The sequence below is a fragment of the Martes martes genome (genome assembly GCF_963455335.1).
Source record: "Martes martes genome assembly, chromosome: 3".
NCBI lineage: Eukaryota > Metazoa > Chordata > Mammalia > Carnivora > Mustelidae > Martes > Martes martes.
The window spans coordinates 61,877,595-61,902,703 of record NC_137890.1 but is presented as its reverse complement, the minus strand read 5'-3'; the positions used below and the strand labels follow the sequence as shown (position 1 = coordinate 61,902,703).

Here is a 25,109-nt window from a genome sequence, read left to right as displayed (position 1 = left end):
CACTGAGTAGTCAAATAGTAGATGAAGGGAAGAATCTCTTCAAAATGTATTCTAACTAATAAAAAATAAATCCTAGAATATCACCATTTGTAACCACTGGTGGACCAGCAGATGTAGGCAATGAACATGAACAGCTGCTGCCATTGTCCACAAAGACACAGTGTGCCTCCTAAGGAAAGAATACAGCATCACCACTAGTCTCAGCAAAGAGATCAAACACGCATCTGATCAGGCCTCTGGATCCAGCTGCCATTTTGCAGGAAATACTCAGAGCTGAGGAACACATACAACTTTACCATATATATGAGACCAGCAAAACCTAGACCAAGGGCACTTAATAGGTCAAATGACTTCGGTTTCTCAAGGATCTATATTTTCAAGCTAGTGGGCCCAGAACTGGTTAATATGGTGGTTAATTTTATATGTTGACTTGACTAGATCATGGGGTGCCCAGGTTCTTGATCAAACATGGCTGATGGGTCTGTGAGGGTACTGCCACATGAGGTTAGCATGTGAATTGGTGGGCTGAAGCAGAACTACCCTCCTCACTGGGGGTGGGCATCATCCAATCCACGGAAGGCCTGAACAAAGGGTTGGAGCAGGGGAGGACTCATGCTCTCCCTGCCTGACTGGTTAAGCCAAGACAGTAGTCTTATGCTGCCCTTGGGCTGGACCTAAACCACCAGCGCTCCTGGTTCTCAGGCCTTCGGACTCAGTTTAGGATTTCTATCTGCAGCTTTCCTGGGTCACCAGCTTGCAGGTGGCAGATTGTAGACTCTTCAGTCCCCACAATCACATGAGTCAATTCCTTATATTAAATGGCATTGTATGTGTATATATAGAGAGAGGGATACATTGATATCTACATCTATATATCGATATCTATATATCTACTATTGGTTGTTTCTTTGGAGAATACTGAATTCTTGATTAATACAGGTATCCCATAACTATTTGCAGTTTAGACTTTATTTGATTGATATACCACCTTTGAAATTCTATGAACAGCACTAGTCAATGGGATTTTACTTATAAACTCGTATTAAAAATTAAAGAATTATTTCATAGAGTCATTTCATAAAAACTCCCAGACCAGTTTTATATAAACACAAGAAGACCAATGACATGCTCCGATGTAGTAGCTAACCACAGAATCTAGCATGCGTAACTGCTTAACCAGACTGCTTTCCCTTTCACTTGAATTTCCTCAAATATGATGAAGTTGCAGAAACACCGCCAAGCACATGCTCGGGGCTGTTCTTCTGGTGAAAAGGATGGGCTGGTCTGTGCCTTATTGTGTCTGTGTCTGGTCCCTGAGCATCAGCGGCGGAAAACTGTGTGGTGTCCGGCAAGGTTAACAGCCAAAGAACAGCATTTTCCCCTCAACTAAGTTAACCAAAAGTCCAAATAATTATACAGAGGACCAGAACTCATCAGGAGGATTCTCCAATCAATTCCATCTAGGTTTTAAAATTTATACACAGCAACCCACAATGTTTTCTAACATCACAGAAAACAAATTTGAGTTTCATTTTTCTTTTTGGAAAAAGGTTTTTAAAACATGTTTTAACCAAATTATACCAACCTGAAGGAGACTTGGAATAAGAGACTGTGGCTTCAGGCAAACTAAACATATTCTAATACACAGAATGGAATTAATCACAGCTACATCCAAAAGAATACGTACAAATGGCCAAAAAAGCTGACTGGAACTTATATATTACTTACCTCAGAAATGTTTTTGTCCGTTTCTTTCCTTTTTTCTTCCAATTTCCTTTCAATGCCTACAATTCCTACAGCCCTTATTCTTCCTGGCTGAAAAACAAAAGTAGAAAATAAAACATACAAAATAGGAAGGACCCACTCTTTTACAACCCACCACAATGTGTTTTCAATGGCGGGAAGGGACCCACAAAGAACCAAAGAACACTGGCACACGATTACATCTGATTTCCTTTCAGAACATTTGTCAGTTTCTTGTCATATATAATGATTTTCAAATCATTATTAAAAAAACTAAACATGCAATAACTGGTATATTTTACCCTGTATTTTAGATATAAATTAAATTCATGTTTGTTCTTTGGCAAGCTATTATGTATGTTTCAGATATTTTATAGGGTCTCCAACAGGCAAGAAATTGTAGTTAAAATTTTGGTATTTGACAGTTATTACACAAACTATTTTCACACATTTGAGTGTCCGTGCATGGTTGGTGGTTAATTTAGACTGGCCTGAAAAACATCACTCAGAGGCATTGTCCGTTCTCTCAGATGCCACACTGATTATGAAGAACAGAATGTAATGAACAGAATCTAACTTCTACCACCCCAAGAATCACTCTGGTAACTGGTTGTTTATTTTTGCTAAGTGTCTGCTATCTGCAGAGCACTAAATTAGGTTCTATGAATACAAATGATTTTAATCAGAATATCATTATTTTGCTTCTGGCGAAGTTCTATAATCACAGAAATCTTTTCCTTTAATGAAGATGCAAGTATAGAACCAAAAATACTGGATTAAGAAACAGTCTTAACAATACCTGGGGTCCTCTATTTGTTTGCAATGATTGGGAAACTGGCATATTCTCCCATCTTCTCTGTGTCATTTCCTCAGATAAACGCCTGTAAAACTGTTGTACACATATATTCACTTTAACTGAGTAAGTCAGGTTAAAATATCCTCATAGAAATCACTACTTAACATTTCTTTAGTTGAAAGTCCTGTTCAGTCATTTGCAACAAGCCTAGAACTACCAGAAACATCAAAGTAAACCAAAGGAAGTTCTCTTCTTGGATCAGCTTCATAAAGCACAAAGGAAAAAAAAAAAAAGAAAGAAACTGACCTTCTATATAAAGTGAGCTATTCTCAACAAAGAGATGAGTGACAATGAATAAATAGACCTACTTTAAACAATCCCACATATGTGGATTGTTTTCAATCTATAGTGAAACAGATATAGTGCCAAGAAAAATATACAACCATTATCCATGAAGGAAGCAGAGAATAATTTGTCTAGTTAAAATGTGAAGCCAGAAACTAGGGCCAAAACATCCCTACACTCACAAAAAATCAACTATATTGTTTAACTACAGTGAGAATGATTTCAGTTAGTCGCTTATATTCGCTTAGTGCCTACTGTGTGAGGAGGGCTGGATGAAGTGCCATAGAAAACCACATAAATAATTTAGGGTATCAATGAGGAGATAAACACACACTTGTAAATGTCTGAAGAATACTCATCCAGTGACTTACTAATCAGAACATGTAAACTATCATACTATGGAGTAAGTACTTCAGTGATTAGATTTGTGTGGAGTCAGGAGGAAAGACATCCTGCCTTAAGGCTGGTGAGCTATCAGATACTGAGAGGGTTCAACATTTCACTGCATTATACTCTGCCTCTTTAACCAAACCACTGAAAACTTTACTAGTAGCCTAATGGCATTGACTTAGCATAGTTCCAGCTTCTGCTTTTTCCTTGGGACCACACTCTCCTGCCTCCCATTCCCACCAAAAGCTAAACTTCATATTTTCTACCGCTAAGGCTTAAGATATAAAAATTTTATTGTAAAAAAATGGTGAAACCTGGTATGTTGAACAGTAACGATTTACATCATATTAACAAACAACAACAAAAACACACACAAGCACACCTTTCTAGTCCAATTTTACGCATATAAAAACCTACCTCAATCTGGCCATGTTCTTTGAAGGAGAGTTTGATATAGGAGTTCTTACTGCTCTGGAACGGACCTGGTTCTTTGTTGGGTGGAGCTGGGTGAAGATGAACCACTATTTTGGCACTAAAGAATAAATGTAATGAGTTTAATTACCTTTTAAGAATCACTAATTCTGTTTCCATAATTTTTAATATATTTAAGTTCACTTTCAAAATTTATATACATCCTGAAAGGAATCCTTATAAACTGTGTATTAATTCAGTATTAATGAACCTTTCAAAAACACCTCTACTGGGGCGCCTGGGTGGCCCAGTGGGTTAAGCCTGTGCCTTTGGCTCGGGTCATGATCCCAGGGTCCTGAGATGGAGCCGCACATCAGGCTCTCTGCTCAGCAGGGAGCCTGCTTCCCCCTCTCTCTCTGCCTGCCTCTCTGCCTACTTGTGATCTCCCTCTCTCTGTTAAAAAAAAAAAAAAAAAAAAATACCTCTACTTACAGCTTTTAAGCTCTGAACCAGAAGTTCAAGTTACCAGCTCTATAGATTAAAAATGTGGTTTCAAAAAAATAAGTTCAGGGGCGCCTGGGTGGCTCAGTGGGTTAAAGCCTCTGCCTTCGGCTCAGGTCATGATCCCAGGGTCCTGGGATCGAGCCCCGCATCGGGCTCTCTGCTCAGCAGGGAGCCTGCTTCCCCCTCTCTCTGCCTGCCTCTCTGCCTACTTGTGATCTCTCTCTCTCTCTCTCTCCCCCTCTCCATGTCAAATAAATAAATAAATAAATCTTTAAAAAAAAAAAAATAAGTTCAAAATAAGTTGGCCAAATGTGTGACAGTTCATTATTTTGGTTTACGATTAGGGTTTTCCACATACAAAGTCATCCCCAAAGGTTACCGGGGGGCCTATACTTTCTGCCAAAGCATACTACCCTAGTCATTTGAAAACAAAATGTGAAAACTTATCTGTGTAAAACTGGCCAGATGACATTTTATTAAAACTCCATCCAAAACTAACATTCTACAGTATCATTTTTGGAAAATGCCACTCAATCAACAGCATGATCTAGAAGATAATCCAACAGCAAAAACAAGTCTCAAAATGCTGCTGCGCTAGAAATACAAACTACCATAATCTTTATGACTACCGTTGTCTCCTGTGCTATTAAAAATACTGGTATATTTGTTCAGTTTTGTAAGTCTTTTTCCCTAACCTGCTCAATAAACAGTCTGCTTCCATAAATTAGCAAAACCAAAAAACTCAGTCAAAATACTTTGGATATGCAGCGTAGAGCTTTTCCCTTATGACCACATTACAGGTCCGCTCATTTATTATTCTATTTCGTTTAGGTCCATTTGATTGCCTAAATATTGCTGAGAAACTGAAACACCATGTGTGGGGCTTCCTCAGAGTAATAAATGCTTTGGTTAGTAAACTGGGTCCAGACTTGTAAGGACTCTTCACGTATTCCTTTGTGGTGAACTTCTTTAAGTGACTGAGCAAATAAACTGTAGTCACTGTAATAGGACTGTCTGACATGAACCATCAGGTAGAGCAACCAAATACGACAATCAGGTTAAGGGGACTGAGCAAAGCATTACATAATCTTTAAAACAGAAAAACCTGGGCCCCACACAATCAAATTCTGTCAAAGGAAACTCAGTGAAGAACTAAAGATTATAAGACAAAGTAAAGTTTAAAAAATCTCCAAGTCGGCAAAAAAGATCCAGGCCAGTTTTTTTTTTTTTTAAGATTTTATTTATTTATTAGACACAGAGAGAGAGATCACAAGTAGGCAGAGAGGCAGGCAGAGAGAGAGGGGGAAGCAGGCCCATTGCTGAGCAGAGAGCCCGATGCGGGACTCGATCTCAGCACCCTGAGATCATGACCTGAGCCGAAGGCAGAGGCTTAACCCACTGAGCCACCCAGGTGCCCCTCCAGGCCAGTTTTTAAATATATTCATTTCTCAGGTCATTCAATTATCGTATTTCAAATTTAAAAACCACCCAATCAAAAAAGGATCTTGGGATGGGACAGGTTAAAAGGTGAAACTATATGGACAATTTTGAATCAATGAAATATGGTAATTGCTTGGGGCAAGGGAGCCGAGAATAAAGAGAATATCTGTGAAATGTTTACATGACATATTATTAAATTCTTCCTCACTGGGGATGTTTAAAAAATAAGATACTAATGGGAAGGTAAATATTTTTTTTTAAAGATTTCATTTATTTGACAGAGAGAGACATGGCGAGAGAGGGAAGACAAGCAGGGGGAGTGGGAGAGGGAGAAGCAGGCTTCCTGTTGAACAGGGAGCCCAATGTGGGGCTGGATCCCAAGACCCTGAGATCATGACCTGAGAAGAAGGCAGACACTTAACAACTGAGCCACCCAGGCACCCGAGAAGATAAATATTTTAAACAATTTTTGTTATACAGTTTAAATTTTCTTGGAACACAGCAGAGGAAAATTCAAATGATTTGCAACACCTTCAAGTTTTACTTTGTAGAACTTAAGAAAAACAATATACACAAATATCAAATCATTATGTCATGCACTCGAAACTCATACAATGTTGTATGCAATTATACCTTCATTAAAAAAGGGGGGGGTGCCTGGGTGACTCATTGGGTTAAGCCTCTGCCTTTAGCTCAGGTCATGATCTCAGGGTCCTGGGATGGAGCCCCACATTAGGCTCTCTGCTCAGCAAGGAGCCTGCTTCCCCCTCTCTCTCTGCCTGCCTCCCTGCCTACTTGTGATCTCTCTCTGTCAAATAAATAAGTAAAATATTAAAAAAAAAAAAACTCAGATGGGAAAAAGAGAAAAATAAAAATTATAGAAATAACCTAAAGTCTGTACTTTTATTAACCTTTCTAAAATGTCAGTTTCTTTTACGTCAAATAAACAATCTTGCACACTAGCTATACACTATAACTAACGCATGCGTTGCATTTTCAGTGAAGTTTAGTATTTGTTTCACCTCTACTGAAATAACTATACTAAAGCTCAAAATGGGCCCACAAGGAAAACAAAATTCTTACCAGCAATACTTGTTCATAAGTTGCCCTCAATTACATGCACTTAAAATAAAAGCCAGACTTTTCTGTACTTGATTAAAAAGAATCATTTTAACGTGCGGCTTTAAACCAGGGTGATGACATGTCCTGGTTTGCCTAAAACTGTCCCATTTTATGCTTCCTTGATCCAATTATAAACAGCAGCCCCAGGGCACCTGGATGACTCAGTCAGTTAAGCATCAGACTCTTGGTTTTAGCTCAGGTCATGATCTCATAGGTCGTGGGATCAAGCTCCTCATCCAAACTCCTCTTTGGGCTCCGTGCTCCGTGGGGAGTCTGCTTGAAAGATTCTCTCCCTCTGCCCCTCCCCTCATCGTCCTGACTCACTCTCTTGCTCTCAAATAAGTAAATATTTTTTAAAAATGATTAAATATAATAAACAGCACCACCTATTACTTTTATAAATGTCCCAGTTCGGACAATAAATATTATGAAACTCTATTTAACACTGATATCCAAAAATGTCAAAGTGAAGAAACTTAATGATCAACTGGAAATAGGAGTAAAACCAGTCATTCTTCTCAGATGAGTCACTTCTGATTTTAAGTACTAGATTCACAGACATGTCAAAGCGAATGCTTGTGGAAAGACATGCAATGATAGCTGGCCGACACTTACTTATTTTGACCGGAGGATATTACAGCAAATTGTAGTACTTAATTTGTCCATTTATCCATGAGTTTAATGTAGTAAATATCTTCTTAGGGGAGCTTCTGACCAACGACTATTCTTTATAAAGCCCCCCAAAACAGTCATTAGATTCATTCCCACATATGCAGCCATGGCACAACAATAAATCTACTAAGTTGATAATAATAGCTTGACTGGGACATTTTTGTAAAAAAAGACTGCATCAGAGACGCCTCACCTTTTCCCAATTCCAGCTGCCTGTTCTTCAATGAACACGATTTGGGAAAGAGGAATGGCCATGCAGCACTCCTAGAAGGAAACCATACAAAATGTGATTCATAAGTCTCCTTGTCAGAAAACCTTGTTTTATAGTATTTAATAGAGTGTCATACACCTTTACTTAATAATAAAAACAATTTAAAAAATAATAAAATGATTTTATTCCTTAAATAAACTGAAGGAAAATGGAATGAAAACAGTAATGTGATGGCATTTTGCCACATGGAAGAATGTAAGAGTTTTAAAAGCTGGGGGCACCTGGGTGGCTCAGTGGGTTAAGCCTCTGCCTTTGGCTCAGGTCATGATCTCAGGGTCCTGGGATTGAGCCCCACATCGGGCTCCTTGCTCAGCAGGGAGCCTGCTTCTCCCCTTCTTTCTCTGCTTGCCTCTCTGCCTACTTGTAATCTCTGTCTGACAAATAAATAAGTAAATAATCTTTAAAAAAAAAAAAAGCTGCTGTAACCATCTTCGTTTTTACCATAGGTACATCTTTTTAAAAGTAGTATTTCTAAGAAAACTTTTTACATGTAAGCTATCCTTCTATGGAAAACAAAAAAAAGAAAAACAGACCAGGTAAATCAAAACAACTTTAAGGAGTGCTATACAGGTGATCTTTTCTTCTTTTTTTCTACACTTCACTCACCATTTTTAATAGAAAATGCTGACGTAAGTTCCCTTTATTAGCACATTTAATTTTAAGTTATTATAAATAACTGGCATTCAATAGGTCTAAGGGTTTCTGAATTAGCCTCTTGATATGAAAATCAAAAAATGATACTAAGATTAGTTTATAAACATATGTTTTAAGGACACCTATCTTCCAAAAAGACTTTTTCCTAAATACACACTTCTTTTAAAAGAATTAGACGCCATTAACAGTTGGAAGGTATGCATTACCAACAACAGCAATGTCACCACTAAGGGAGGAAATACTGATTCTTGGGGGACAAAAAGAGTCAGATTTTGCAATAGTTAGTGGCCTTTCAAAGAGCCTCAGTATATAGTTTGACTGTAAAATTCAAATTTCATGGTGGAAGGGGCAGCAATTATGAAAATAACATAGATTACTTCTTTTACTGGCAACAATACACACATACAGTTTAAAGTTAAAGCTCTTTGGAGTTAAAATAGCTTTATACACATAACTTGTTCTCTCTTCCTAGAAATGAAACAACAGGGAGGTTTCTCCTTGTGCTGAGTGACTTAGAGGCCATTCTTCTCAATATCTAGGTTAAAGCATGTACTTCCCAGCAGACCTATCCTTCCAGAGTCTCAGGAACAGGTTGTTCTGAGGACCCTTGACAATGACTGGGAGAAATATTCTCATTACACACAGAACATTCAGGTATGGGGTAGGTTCTGACTGGTGTTTTAAAACGGGAGTGACCCCCCCCCCAAAAAAAAACCAGGAGTGACCATGATTCTCTCTCTACTCAGCAATTACAGACTTTTCTGGAGCTGAATGAGGGACAACCCCTAACTCCTCTCTCTGCACTCCATTCAGAAAGATCACATGAGACACACTCTTTTAACATTCTGAAAATGGAAATTTACTGCATTTTTTAGTTTTGACAAAAAGAAAGACTTCAATGATTTAAAACCTAGAACAGATTTTTTTAAAAACCCTTTATCTTACATGATTTTTCTGATCTCTCCAAATTAGTCGATGTGTACTAAGAAGGAGGGTCCCAGCATCAAATTTTATCTAGAAAGACAAGATCATCACAAAATATTAATGATGTATCACTCAATGTGGTCCAGATTTTCCTCCTCACAAGTTGTATAATAGTTAAGTTAATCATATAAACACTAGAGAATTAGGCTTACCACAAATTAAAGAGAAGCAATGTTACACACTTTGTAAGCTATATATATATACAGCCTTAATAAAATTAGGAAAAAGTCACAAACAACCTAGATGTGTAACAACAGGGTAGTAGTTAAGTATGATACATTCATACTCTGGAATCCATAAGAGGTTAAAAAGAATGAGGTAGAGCTGCATGGACTATCATAGAATTCTGTGACAGAGTTAGTGGTGAGAGAAAGCAACTTGCAGCATATCACATATAATGTAATCAGATAGAAGAGAGAGATAATCTCCATATTCCCCAAACTACATTGTGAGATATATGTATATGTCTGTGTGTGTACACACACACACACACACACAAGTAATAGGAAAAGATATAAAAGGAATACTCACTGATCTGTTAACAAAGATTATCTCATTAAAAGTATGAGGAAATGGGAAGAAGAAAAGCAAAGGCCCCCTTTTAAAACTAACCACTTCACTATCAATTGAATTTTTTTAAATGTTTTTATTTTTTATTAACATATAATGTATTATTAGCCCCAGGGGTACAGGTCTGTGAATCACCAGCACTCACCATAGCACATACCTTCCCCAATGTCCATAACCCCACCACCCTCTCCCTCATGGCATTGTGTCACCTACTCAAAATATAAATGTAAAAAAGTTCTTAAAACTGTAATACAATCGCACACACAAAAAAAGCCTGCTGTGTCTTTAGGACCAAACCCTTAATCCTCATCCTTTGTTATTATGGATTGAAAATCATATAAATAAGCAAATTTTAGAGTTTGAATCCAAGAGATAATATATCAAATCCTTTCATTTCTGTTAAAATTAAGAAATATATTGGAAGCTTCTATTTAATTACTAGGAAGTAGAATTTGTCATAAGGTAGGACTTGCTTATATCCTTTTGAGGAGTACTTAGTTATTTCTGAAGTTGTAAGGCTGGTCCCATTTCAAGGCCACCTTACAAGACAAACTCAGAGGGGGAAGGATGATACTGCATTCAGACAGATGGCGGCTACACTTGTGGGGAACACAGTATAATGTATAAGCTTGTCAAATCACTCTGTATGCTGTACACCCCAAACTAATGTAACACTGTGTGTCAACTATACTCAAATTTAAAAAATTGTTTAATTAAAAAAAACTCAAAGGAAAGCATTTTCATCGGGGTCCAGTTTATTACAAATAATCTTTTTGAATTTAAAATAATCGGGTTAAAAAGCCAATGAGTAACTGATTAGAACAGGTATATATCATTAAGTAAAAATAATCATAAATTTAATTATGTATGCAAATTGACATTTAATATATTACAAGATACTCATGATATTAACAAAAAAACCCTGGGTTTCAAAGTGGTATACATAACATGATCACACACACAGAGCCACAAACAGATGGATAATGTGCCAAAAGTAATTGTTTATGGGTAGTAGGATTACTAATTATTTCAAGTTTCTTCTTTTGGCCTACCCATATCTAACAACTTTATTATTTGTCTAATGAAAAAGATAAGAAATTTGTTAGAGACATACATAACTTCGTGTAGTCTGAAATGTATATAAATTATTTTTTGTTAAATCAAACATATACAGAAACACTTTTTCTGCCAAAAAAAAACTTCTTGGATTATAACCAATCCTCTTTTTAATATCAATTTTTAAAAACTGTTTTCTAAGAATAAGGTGTGACTATATTACTAATATGTTAGTCATTATCAATATAGTTAATAAGCTTTGATGGTAAGAGACCTACTGAGCCATTTAGTTTAAATACATTCTGTGAGATATCATTCCACAAAGGCACTTCAACCCCTCAGAGAAAAGACTTGATGAGTTCCGTATTTCCTACCGAATCAGAAGTTAAATACATGTACTCCTGGCACTTAATTCAGTCTGGCTCCAAATATTTATGCGAGACCAAATAACTGAGTTTAAGAGATTTTAAAAACTTCTTTTTTGTCAATGAGTAAGATTTCCCTTTTCCAAAAACAAGTATTTTATCAACTTGAGACTACACGATGCTACATGACAGCATAACAGTTCTGATTAAGAAAATGCACTTTCTCTTACTGAAGTTCAAGCATAAGGATATGATTGTAAAGCTGAAGGTAGAGTATGTTCCATTGCTATGTCAATTAATAATGTGCAAACGTAAAATGCTGCTGTTCTAAGTGAAGAATTGTGTAATACTTCCCTTCAGGGATTCCAAGGGATTATGAGCTAAACCTGATAGACAAGTTTAGGCTAGCTTGCTCCTGCCACTCAGAGCTAGAATAATTTTAACTACTTAAAGGTTGATCTAACTTGGGCATTAGCTGGATAAGCTCTTACCCTGTTTTATTATTTAACATTTTTCTGTTATAAAAGCAATATACTGTTGAAGATCTGGGGAAAAAAGATTTAAGTCTAAAAAAGAAAATGAAATCACTCATAATCACAACAGCCAGAGAATACACACATGTATACATATGTATATTATATATGTGTGTGTGTATGTGTGAATAATCTTTAAATAAAATGAAGCCATTATATTTAGTTTTATAACTTGCTTTTTTCAACTGGTGGCCTATCATTAACAATTCCTTATGTTGATTAGGGCGTATCATATTTAATTAACAAAACCCTCTGGGGGACATTCAGATTGCTTCCAATTTTCTATATAAGTAATAATATAGAATATATATAACAATGCTGAGACAAGCATCCTCATTCATTATATTTTTATGCATCTCTGATTATTTCCCAGGGGTAAATTCCTAAAAGTGAAACACCTAGCTGAAAGAAAATACACATTTTCCAAGTCACCCAGTGTATGTTGCCAACTTGCCACTTTATACACTACTAACCTGCTTTCATTATATTTTTAAATTAGCTGAGGCTATACAGGCTTGTGTGAATTTAAACAAATGACCTGTCTACGCTGCTTAAGAAAACAACACACTATCCCGTCATAATGGGCCCATGAAAACTATGCCTGTAGAAACAAGCAGGCATGCATTTATTCACAAGAGGTGCTTGGGTGCTGGGGCGGTGGGAAAAGCAGTCTACTGGGGCTCCACCAAATACTAAGTGTGTGACCTCAGACAGGTCACAGTTTCCTCAGCTATCAACTAAGAGCCTCTGTGTCTTCATCTCTGGGAGTATTGACTATATTAAACATTACACAGAGTCTGGCACTGGTGGCTACTGTGTTCATGAAGCATTGCAGCCAAGTGAACCGAGTGCAGGCTTTGGGAGTCTGATCAAGAGATCTCACTCCGGTGTCTCCTGCTAACTGTGTGTGGGCAAACCCCTTTCTAACAGTTATTGTCTCATCCATAAAATACTCACCTCCTATGCCCATGGAGAAGATTAAATGAGATGATATGTAAAGCTCCAGGCACACAGTAGGTGCTCTAATTACTCAGGTCTCCATTTTTTTTTTCCCCATGTACTTCACACCCTCAATGAGCCAAAAGATGCAAGGCTAACTAAGGCACACTTTCTGCCCTCGGGAGCGACCACCTGATCTAGCAGATGGCCAGGTACACCCCCGCCTTGGGATGTGCACACCTGCCTCAGGAATGTATCAGGATGCACAGCTATGAAGGCCACATTGACTGGACTCAAGTGCCCTAGACCAAGGGAGCCAGTGCAAGATACTGAAAGGGAACTTGACCAGAGTTCAAGTTCCCTGGAGGCCAATAGGGAGCTTCCTAGAGTCTTCAGACTACATGAGGTCTGGAAGCCTTCCAGCAGATGGAGGAAGCCAGGACACGGGACTTTTCCCCAGGAATCAGCCTAAGCCCTCAGCCACACTGGGGATGGCTCATGCAGTGACTCATTCCATGCAGCTCAGGGACCGCAGCGGTGAGCAGGCTTGTCTAAGAGCTCTGCTTCAATTTCAGGACACCTACATCCCTCCCTCACCATCTTCAGCTTTTAGAACAGTTAAGAATTCCTCAATAGATCAAAGGGTCTTACTAAATTTTTCCCAATACTTTTTTATTAATCCTCTGATAACTATATCTACTTGTCTGCTAAAAGAAGCAAAAACTTAAAGGGAAACATTAGAATACACTGGTTTAGCAATGGTTTTTCCACATACAGGTACTCATGGTTTTGACTTTTTGTTGTCTTAAGTAGAGGTAAATAGATCATAGTTTGATTAGGTGCCAGCCAAGATGTTCCTAATTTGCATACTGGAGTTACACAGAACAACAGGGTGTGATGTTTTGCAAAAATGTGACTTCCAGCACGGACTGTCTTTAGTGGAGTCTCTGAATACCAGTCTATGATTGTCATTCAGTACTGAGAGGGAGGTATCATCAAACCGGCCAAGGGATGGGAATTTGATTATGCTTCCTATTTAAAAAGCTCCAAAGACTGGAGGAGGTTTTGCTGAGTGAAATAAGTCAAGCAGAGAAAGTCAATTATCATAAGGTTTCACTTACTTGTGGAGCATAAGGAATAACATGGAGGACATTTGGAGAAGGAAAGAAAAAGTGACCTGGGGGAAATCAGAGGGGGAGACAAACCATGAGAGACTGTGGAATCTGAGAAACAGACTGAGGGTTTTGGAGGGGAGGAGGGTGGAGAGATGGGTAAGCCTGGTGGTGGGTATTAAGGAGGGCATGTACTGCATGGAGCACTGGGTGTGGTGCATAAACAATGAATCTTGGAACACTGGAAAAATAAAGTAAAATTTAAGAATGAATAAATAAAAATTAAAAAGGTCCAGAGATTGTAACCTTGTTGTAAAAAACGTTTAGTTTAGTCACTCCAACCAAAAGATGTAAACCCAATTTGAGATCAAGTTAATAAAAGTGCTAAGGCAGGAAATAAGCAAATCCAAGCAAATTATTTTAAGAAAAAGACCTGGACTTGATAACGGAAAATACCCTCAGGGAGGCAGAACACCTGGGTCCTATGCCATGTCCACTGTGCCCCTAGATATCTGGGTAACCCCTGCCCTCCATGACCTAGGAGGACGGAAGTCTCAAGCTTCTGCCGACACGGACCAGGAAAAGCTGTGAGGCAAGGAACAAACACAAAAGTAGAGAAGGAAGTTTCATGAACAAAACCACAAAGAAGAGGAGAGAGCAAGTGAAAACTTCTGGAAACTAAAAATGTGGCTGAATAAACGGGGTTTTGACATTTTTCTGATTCCAGCTTATACATTTCATGCAGGTGAGGTTAGCAGTTCCGCAACAGCCCTCTAACCTCAAGCTTTGGCGCTCCTTGCGGGCTGGCCAAACTCCCTGGGTGTGCAGGAGGCTAACCTACTTCTCTTGAGACTTGTAGACCACTGGCCTTGAGGAGTGGACCAGACTTGCCCTGAAAATAAAGCCTCACTGCATTGGAAAACAGCTGCGGCTGACGCCAGCAAGTCCGTTCAGGGTCATGTCCAACTCGGACTAACCGCCTCGGCACCTGCTTCCCCTGCACGGAGTACCCCGCCTCCCCGTCCCCCAACCCTGCCTTCTCCTTTAAGCCCTTCCGGCTTCGCCTGGACCGGGAGGATGGTCTTTGGGGCGTTAGTCCACCGTCTTCCCGGAGAAAGCAGCCTTCCTCTCCCTCTCCAGAGGGCTAGTCTCTGGAGTGCGGCTCTTCCGGGGGGGGGGGCGGCCCCAGCCGCGCTGGACCCGGCTCTCCGGCTCAAACAGCCGGACGGAAGTCTGCCCCGAACGCTCACGCGGGGAACACTTCTCCCCATTCGCAAGCGCATCTCCTGAGGTTTCCGCCTGCACAAGGCACGGCCTACCACATCACTTTCCCAAACAAACGCCCTAGACTCCCTTCTAAAGTCATTCCCGGAAAAAAGGGGGTGGGGGGTGGGGGGAAGAGCCTTCAGAAAGGCGTCCCGGTGAGACCCGGACACGCTTCTCGGAAACCCCTGCAGGGCACTACCGCCCGCTCGGTGGGGCAGACCCCACGCGCTCCCGCCGCACCCCGGTCACGGAGGAACCCCGGGTCAGGGGGCCGGGCAGAGCGGCCCGGCGCGGCCCGGCCCGCCGTCACCGCGCCCGATCCCGGGCCGGAGGCGCCGGCACCGGGCCACTCGTCGACCGCCCCCGCCGCTCCCTGAGCGCCGCGGGGTGGGGACCCGGGGCCCGGGCGGGGAGGCCCCGCAGGCCCGCCAGACCGTGCACCGTCCCGGAGGCAGCCCTCACCTTCTCCTCGCCGTCGTAGATGCGCACTCCGCGCTGCTGGATCACCAGGGTCTCGTTGATCTCCAGGAGGCCGCTGGTCCACAAGAAGCGGTCCATGGCCGCCGCCAGGCCGGCCTCCGCCGCTTGCCCGCGCCGGCGCTCGGGGGCGGCGAGCCGAGCGCTGGGCAGCCTGCAGCGCCCCCTGGCGGCGGGCGGGGCGGAGGCCGGGAGGGGAGGGCGCCTGGGACCGTGGGGTCGTGCGTGGAGTGCCCCCTGGCGGGCGGTCGGCCTATGGCCCGGCGGGAACGTCCCCCCTCCCATCCTTTGTCCAGCTCTTCTGGGGGCGCAGACCCGGAGCTCACCAGAGACTTTGACGAAGGCCAGGCCACAGCCCGGACTTTCTAATTATGCATTATTCTTGCATATTTGTGCCGTTTCCTTGTCAGGGCCCAGCGTGTTGCCACTTTCGTAAAAGGTTGTTTTCTTTTCAAATAAGGATTTATGGCCTGAATGGTTTTTTATGCAACTGCCATCAGTATGAAAGTACCATTTTGTGCCCCCTCTTTCTTCCCCATTAAGATCATTTTCGTTTAAACATTTCCAATGTCAACACGGACCTCATGCATTTACTCTAGACACTATTTTAATCTATGGATCTTCCATAATTTATCTGTGGGCTGTCCCCACAAACCCGTCCATGGCTGCCAATCGCATGGGCTGGGCTTCTGTCGCTGTCCCTGTTCTTTTTATTTACATCTTTACGTTATAAACGAGTACGTATATTTGTACTTCCACAACTGATGTATTTTGGGGGCTTTGGAATTATTTTCTTAAGATTGTCTTCCTGAAATAGAATTACTGCTTTAAAGAGTTTGCACACATTTTAGACAGCTTGTTGCATACTGGGAACTTTCTTAACAAAGGATACAGTGCCACCTGCAAACTCGTCTTTTTCCCAGGCCAAGTCGTTCTGTCTACAGTAGACATTATCATTTTTGATACCGCCTGTGGGATGATGATGCTTTTCAAGTTGAAGACTCAAATTTCTGTCTTCTTCAGAAGTGTGTACCTCTATCATTTATTTGATTATTACTTCTGGTCTATGTGTTCTTTTTTTTTTTTTTTTTTTTGCCCCTTTGGGACCTTTATTTGTGTATTTTAAACCTGTCATAACTGTCTCTCTCCCATGACTGCTACCTTTTTCCTCATCATATTCATTTCTATGTATTTGGGGTCTGAACTTGTGTTTTTACCAGCGATCATTCACTTTTCTAATTCTTCTGTTGAATTATTAAATTGGGCATTTTTTTAAGTTCTAGAATATTTTTTAGTTCCGGAAACACCTGTGTGACTGTTCTGATTACATCTACATAGAGTTCTCATTGAATTTTTAATAACGTTTTCTTCTATGACTTCCCTGAGTTCACACTCCACAGTGACATCCTATTCTAATTCATCTTGTTCCTTCTCCTTTAAGCCACTGTCCCCTTAAGTGTCTTTTAATCACTTTATATGTGAGATCTTACACTGCCTATGCAAGGCAGCCTATTAAGATCTCACATGACAAGGACTGACTGGTGATTTTTCCCAGGGGGCCATACGCAAGTAGGACGGTAACTTGAGAACATCTCTTCTGAATCACTTCAAGACAGACTTCTTGGTTCTCAGCCTTCTCACTCACTCAACAAGTGTTCAAAAAACATTTATTGAATACCCACCATGTGTCAGGTACTATTCAACCCCTCTCCAGTGTCACTGGTAAGAGAAGCTGCTGGTTCCTCCCAAACTGGGCAGGATTGGCACTCAGGTGAGGGGAAGGAGGGACTCCTCTCAGGTCCAAAACCTAAGGGCATGCCAAAAAACTCAGTGATCCATATGAATAATATGTTAAAGCAATATGTTTGGGGTTTTTGTTCTTTTTTCTTAATTGACTATATTCCCCATTCTGTACCTTATATTCCTATGACTTATTCCACAGCTAGAAGCCTGTTTCTCCCACTCCCATTCACCCATTTTGCCCTTTCCCCATCTCCTTCCCCTCTGGCAACCATCAGCTTGTTCTCTGTATTTATGGGTCTCTTTCTGCTTTTTGTTTATTCATTTATTTTGTTTTTTAGATTCCACATATGAGTGAAATCATATAGTATTTGTCTTTCTCTGACTTATCTCACTTAGTATAATACCTTCAATGTCCATTCATTTTGCCACAAATCACAAGATCTTATCCCTTTTAAGGCTGAGTAATATTCTCTCTCTCTCTCTCTCTCTCTCTATATATATATATATATATATATACCACCTCTTTTTTATCCATTTGTCTATCAGTGGACACTTGGTCACCTCCATACCTTGGCTATTGTAATTAATGTTGCAATAAATGAAGGGGTGCATATATCTTTTAGAATGAGTGTTTTTACTTTCTTTGGGTAAATACCCAGTAGTGGAATTACTGGATCATATAGTAATTCTATTTTTAGTATTTTGAGGAATCTCCATACTGTTTTCTATAATGGCTGCACAAGTTTGCATTCCCACCAAAGTGCATAAGGGTTCCTTTTTCTCCACACCCTCATGAACACCTGTTATTTCTAGTCTTTTTGAATTTAGCCATTCTGACAGGTGTAAAGTGATATCTCATTGTGGTTTTTAATTTGCATTTCCTTGATGGTTAGTGATGTTGGGCATCTTTTCACGTGTCTCTTGGCCATCTGTATGTATGTCTTCTTTGGAAAAATATCTATTTAGATTCTCTGCCCATTTTAATTGGATTATTTGTTTTTGAGGGGTTGAGTTGTATAAGTTCTTTATATATTTTGGATATTAACCCCTAATTAGATGTATCATCTGCAGCTACCTTCTCCCATTCAGTAGGTTCCTTTTTTGAGTTGTTGGTTTATTTCGCTATCCAAAAGTTTTTTATTTTGGTGTAGTAAAACAGTTTGTTTTTTAAAAATCAGAATTAACCAAAAAAACCCATGATAAATAAAATACCCATTTTAAATAAAGGCAAGATCAACAGGCCATGAATAGGGCAATGAGAGTAAGGCCAGGCCATGCATGTGAGGCCACTTACCTCACTCTGGTCCCAGTCTTTCAGGTCCTAAAGTTGCTCACCTGCCCATGTGGCGGAGGGGTGGAGGGAAGATTCCCTTTGTTCCCAGGGCTCTGCATTTCCCCTAATCATGGAGTCACTTATCTGTAGCACAGGTTCTATGAGAAAGGTAAGACTCTTTCCAGTGAACAGAAACCATATTTTCTCCACTGAATTAAATTACCACCTTTATCATGTTCTAAAATCCTGTGTGTATTCTGGTCTATTTCTGGCTCTTCTTTTCTGTATTTTTTTATCTTTCATTTTATTTCATGAAAATATCTCAACTTTGACATTTTATTCATGATAAAATATCATCATTACATGTGATCATTTACTGTCATTTCCTGATTTTTTTTAGCATTAGCATTTACTGTCATTTCCTGATTTTTTTAGCATTAGCATTTTTTTAGCATTATTTATATTTTTTTAAAAAATCTCTTCTCCTATTAAAAGTACATCATGTAAGCTAAGTGTCCTAGTCTGATGTGAAATTGTGCAGTTTTTCCTGGACTTTGCAATGATCAAAATATTGGGCAGTGTGGTCATGAAAACAAAGTATGCTTTTTGCCCTTGAGAGGCACACAGTTTGCAGTAAACAAAGAGGAAGCCTGACATATCACAGCTCCTGGGATAAAAGCAAGGAGGGTTTTCTCTTTCCAGGCTGGAGCAAGGAGAAACGTCATGTGTCTTAGACATGTCAGTAAATGAGAATGAAGTAGGCCAGAATACCTGCCTGATAATTCATCCAAGAATGTGAACAGGGTATCTATATTAGACAGAGTTCTCCAGAGAAAAAGATGGGATAAAGAATTAGCTTGTGCTGTTATCGATGCTGGCAAGTCCAAAACCTGCAGGACTGGCAAGCATTCTGGAGACCCAGGAAAGCTAAGGTTATAGTTCAAGTCCAAAGTCCACCAGAGCCATTGATCTGGAGAACGAAGAGGAGCAGATGTTCCAGTTTGAGTGTGAAAGTCATTATTTGCTGAGTTTTTCTTGCTGTGAGTAGGGAGAGTCAGCCTTTTGTTCTGTCCAGGCCTTTCAACTGATTGGATGAGGCCCACCCACATTATGTAGAGCAATCTGCTTTACGTGGAGTCTGCCAATTTAAATGTCAATTTCACCCAAAAACACCCTCACAAAAACACCTTGAATAATAATATTTGACCAAATATCAGGGCACCGTGGGGCCCAGCCAAGTTGACATATAAAATTAATCATCAGAGCTTCTAAGTGAAAGCAGAAAGATCTTGAAATCCAATGGACAGGGCTGTCAGGATTCCCATGCATCAGTCCCCTTAGATCCCTGACTTGGGAGAAGCGTTCAAAGATGAGAACCAGGGAGAAGGAAAGCTGAGAAGCCAGAAGGGACAAGGAAAGTACCATCTTTTGCTCAGGATGCAAGTCAAGATTAAAACACTTTACCACAGTGAGTTCCCTAAAAAGAAGAGAGATAATAGAAGTGTACATGGTTGGGTTCTGTGATCTGAGTGTTCCACTACACGTAGGGAAGATGGTACAGGATCCCTTGTTTCCTATGAGCTGTGGAAGACCACCCCAGAATGCAATCTCATGACCAAAGCCGCATGCATACACACCACACACATCATAGGTTATATACCTTTTGAGCTAAGTATCTTATATATCATAGCTCATAAACCTTTGGACCAAAACCAGAGCAAAGATATGGGAAGAAAGCTAGAGATAGTAGAAGAAAAGCTTAATTTGTGAGTTTTGTTTTCCTGCAGGCATTATGTTCCCCTCCTAAAATATAATTTTTTAATTATGAAATTCTTCTGTAATAATGGTAAAATGTTCAAAACTGCAGGTGCATGTATTGCAATTATCACTAATTAAATTTATTCCACATTATGACTTTTTTAAGTATGTAATGGGAAGATTTCTGTTGTTATAAGACTAGATACTAGAAGTATACAGATTCATTGCAATATCTATCAAAATACCAATAACATTTTTCACAGAACTAGAATATTAAAATTTGTATGGAACAACAAAAGTCTTCAAATAGTCAAAGTAATCTTGAGAAAGAAAAAAAAAAAAAAACCTGGAGGTATCACAATCCCAGACTTCAAGAAATATACTACAAAGCTGTAATCAAAATAGTATGTTACTGGCACAAAATAAACACATAAACAAATGGCACAGAATAGAGAGCCCAGAAACAAACCCATGATTATATGGTCAATTAATCTGTGACAAAGGAGGTAAAAATATACAACGGGGAAGACAATCTCTTTAATAAATGGTGTTGGCAATAGCCAAACTATGGAAAGAGCCTAGATGTCCATCAACAGATGAATGGATAAAGAAGATGTGGTATATATATATATACAATGGAATACTATGCAGCCATCAAAAGAAATGAAAACTTGCCATTTGCAACAACGTGGATGGAACTAGAGGGTATTAGGCTGAGCGAAATAAGTCAATCAAAGAAAGACAATTATCATATGAGCTCCCTGATATGAGCAAGTTGAGAAGCGGTGTGGGGGTTAGGGAAGGAAAAAAAAATGAAACAAGATGGGATGGGGAGGGAGAAAAACCATAAAAGACTCTCAATCTCACAAAATAAACTGAGGGTTGCTGGGGGAAGGGGGTATGGAGAGGGTGGCTGCGTTATGGACTTTGGGGAGGGTATGTGCTATGGAGAGTGCTGTGAAGTGTGTAAGCCTGACGATTCACAGACCTGTACCCCTGGGGCAAATAATACATTATATGTTAATAAAAATAAAAAAAATAAGAAATAAATGGTGTTGGGAAAAACTGGACAGCTACATGCAAAAGAATGAAACTGGAACACTTTCTTACACCATACACAAAATTAAAATCAAAGTGGATTAAAGACCTAGATGTAAGACCTGAAATAATAAAACTCCTAGGAGAAAACACAGGAAGTAATTTCTTTGATAATAGGCCTAGGAACATTTTTTTACATATGTCTCTTCAGGTAGGGAAAACAAAAGCAAAAATAAGTAATTAGGACTCCACCAAATAAAAAGCTTTTGCATGGCAAAGGAAACCATCAACACAAAAAGGCAACCTACTGAATAAGAGAAGATATTTGCAAATGATACATCTGATAAAGGACTATATAAAGAACTTATATAACTTTACACCAAAAAGATAAGCAATCCCATTAAAAAATGAACAGAGGATCTGAGTAGACATTTTTCTAAAGAAGACATACAGATGGCCAACAGACCCACGAAAAGATGCTCATCTCTAACTCCCAGGGAAATTTAAATCAAAACCACAATGAGATACCATCTTACTCCTGTCAGAATGGCTAGAATCAAAAAGATAAGAAACAAATGTTAGGATGTAGAGAAAAAGGAATGCTTGTGCACTGTTGGTGGGAATGTAAATTGGTATAGCCATTGTGGAAAACATTATGGAGTTTCCTCAAAAAATGAACAATTGAAATATTGAAATACCATATGATCTGTAATTCTTCTACTGGGTATTCGCCCAAAGAAAATGAAAATACTGGGATGCCTGGGTGGCTCCGTTGGTTAAGACCTTCCTTCAGCTCAGGTCATGATCCCAGAATCCTGGGATCAAGTCCCACATCAGGCTCCTTGCTCAGCGGGTGTTCTTTTCCTTCTGCTTACTGCTCCCCTGCTTGTACTCTCCCTATATATATCAAATAAATCAATAAAATCTTTTTATATAAGAAAATGAGAACACTAATTAGAAAAGATATACACACCTCTATGTTTACTGGAGCATTAATTATGACAACCAAGGAATGGAGGCAACCAATACAATATATACCAACATATATATATATGGAGTGTTACTCAACCATAAGAAAAGGATGAGATCCTGCCATTTGTGATAACATGGATGGCCATAGACGGCTTTATGCTACGTGAGATAAGTCAGACAGGCAAAGACAAATACCATATGATTTCATTCATGTGAAATCTTTTTTAGAATTTCATGTAAATGGAATCATAAGGTACGTAGTCCTTTGTCTCTGGCTTCTTAAATGTAATGCCATGCTTTTGAGACCCACTCATGGTGAGATAATAGAAAATATTTATTGGTCTCTGTCCCTGGATCCTGGCATAGAGCTCCTAAACCCTGTGTAATTTCCTAAGTGATAAGCACACAAGGAAAATCTTTCGTTTTATTGAGGCGACTCTTTGTGGACTTCTGGATGGGGGTTGGTCACCAGAAATCCCTGATAAGAGAAGTTTGGAATTTTCAGGTTCCATCTGGCCCCCCACTTCTCCAGAGAAGGGAGAGAGACTAGAAACAGAGTTAATAATTGATCATGCTTAACATGAGAAAGCCTCCATAAAATCCCAATAGTTGGGGGTTTGGAGATCTCCCGGGTTGGTGAACTCATCCACGCCAAGAGAGTAGTACACCCAACTCCACAGGGACAGAGACTCCTACCCTCCAGACCCTTCCAGACCTTGCTCTATGTATCTCTTCACCTGGAAGTTCATCTGTATCCTTTCTGTTATCTTTTTAAAAACTGGTAAACCCATGTAAATACTTCTCTTGAGTTTTATGAGCTGCTCTAGGAAATTATTCAAGCCCAGGAGGGATTCAGTGCCTAGGTTTCCACAGGCATCTGAGGTTGAAGGGAAGGAGTTTGGGGGGATTGAGGGATTAAGTCCTTAGCCTGTAGTAGCTGACACTCTCTCCAGGTTGTGTTAGAATTGACTTCAATTGTGGGATACCCAGCTGATGTCATAGAGAATTGCTTGTTGTGGGAGGAAAAAATCTCCACACCTTTGGTGACCAGAGGTGTCAGAAGTGTTTCTGTGTGAGAATAAAGAAGACACACTGAAAAGAACCACAATAGGGGGAAGCTGGGTGTTTCCCTGCACAGAAAGGGAAAAACTGAGTTTTTTCATTTTATCCATGTTGCATTCTTCAGTATTTTGTTCCTTCTCATTGCTGAGAAGTGGTCCATTGTATGACTATGCCACAATTTGCTTACCCAGTCATCAGTTGAGAATTTAGGTTATTTTCTGCTTAGGGTTATTGTGAGTCAAGATGCTATAAACATTTGTGTATATGCCTTCATTTCTCTTGGGTAAATACCTAGAAGAGTAATTGCTGGGTCTTATAGTAAATGCATGTTTAACTTTATAAGAAACCTCCAGTTTTCTCAAGTAGCTATATTATTTTGTATTACTACCAGTGGTAATATGAGAGTTCCAGTTCCTTGCCAAAGTTTAGTATTATCTATCTTTTAAGTATTAGCCATTTTAGTGAGCACAAAGCGAATGATATTTGTGATTTTAATTGTATTTTTCTGATGACTAAGGATGATAGATATCTGCCTTGTGCTTATTTTTGGTTTCCTGTATCTTCTTTGGTGAAATGCAATTTTTTTTTCACATTGAAAAAATTGAGTTGTAAGAGTGCTTACATATTCTGGTGAAGTCCTTTATTAAATATGCTTTGCAAACATTTTCTCCTGCTCTGCAGTTTGTTTTTTAGTTTCTAAAGTGACTTTTGAAGAGCAAAAGGTTTTAATTTTGATGAAATCCAGTGTACTGTTTGTTGGTTTTTTTTTTTTTTATTTTATAGTTTGTGCTGTCTCCTATTTAAGAAAGCATTGCCTAACACAAAGTCACTAAGATTTTTCTTCTATGTTTTCTTCTGGAGATTTTGTAGTTTGGGTTCTTACATTTAGGTCTACATTCCATTTTGAGATTTATTTTGTTTGTATAAGGGGTGAGTTAAGGGACATGGTTAACATTTTCCATGTGGACATACAGTTGTCTCTGTACTTGTATTAGTTGGAAAGATCATCCTTCTCCTCTATTGAGTTATCTTAGAAACTTTGTGGAAAATCAAGCGACCATAGAGGCCCGAGTATGTTTCTGGCATCTCTACTATATTCCCTATATTCCATTGCTTTCTTTTTCTTTCCACCAAGCCAGCTATACTGTCTTGATTACTGTGGCTTTATAATACATCTTGAAATCAGGTAGTGTTAGTCCTCTGATTTTGTTCTGTTTCAAAATTTTTTTGCTTCTCTAGATCCTTTGCATTTCCATTTAAATTTCAGAATCTGTCAATGTCTATAGTAAAGTCTTCTGGGATTTTGATTGGGATGGGATTGAACAGCTCAACTTGGAGAAAATGGACATCTTAACAACATAGGGTCTTCTGATGAATAAGCATCTCATCTCTCTCCATTTATTTAGGGTTTCTTGAATTTCTCTCAGCAATATTTTGTACTTGTCCACAGAGCGTTTTTGCCAGAACCTCTTAGCTTCTGAATCCAACGGTTCCTTTCAGTCCCAATCTTACTACACCTCTTCAGTGCCCAACATTGGACCATTACCTCTTTCTTTAGGCTCCTTCCTTCCCAGACTTCCTGTCCTCACCCTGCCTTTGTCTTCCTTCTGTTC

At 39.5% G+C, this 25,109-nt stretch overlaps 1 protein-coding gene across 1 annotated transcript in view; it reads right to left on the bottom strand.

Moving 5' to 3' along the window:
• Positions 1 to 15,776, bottom strand: part of VPS36 (vacuolar protein sorting 36 homolog) — a 30,042-nt gene extending 14,266 nt beyond the window's left edge. The window contains exons 1-6 of the mRNA XM_080798163.1: positions 15,636 to 15,776; positions 9,294 to 9,362; positions 7,617 to 7,687; positions 3,692 to 3,806; positions 2,543 to 2,632; positions 1,729 to 1,815 (exon numbers count right to left, since the gene is read on the bottom strand). Of these exons, the coding sequence (XP_080654289.1) occupies positions 1,729 to 1,815; positions 2,543 to 2,632; positions 3,692 to 3,806; positions 7,617 to 7,687; positions 9,294 to 9,362; positions 15,636 to 15,731 (528 nt within the window). The 5' untranslated portion in view covers positions 15,732 to 15,776. The remainder of the gene's footprint in view (positions 1 to 1,728; positions 1,816 to 2,542; positions 2,633 to 3,691; positions 3,807 to 7,616; positions 7,688 to 9,293; positions 9,363 to 15,635) is intronic.
• Between the last annotated feature and the right edge of the window lie 9,333 nt (positions 15,777 to 25,109).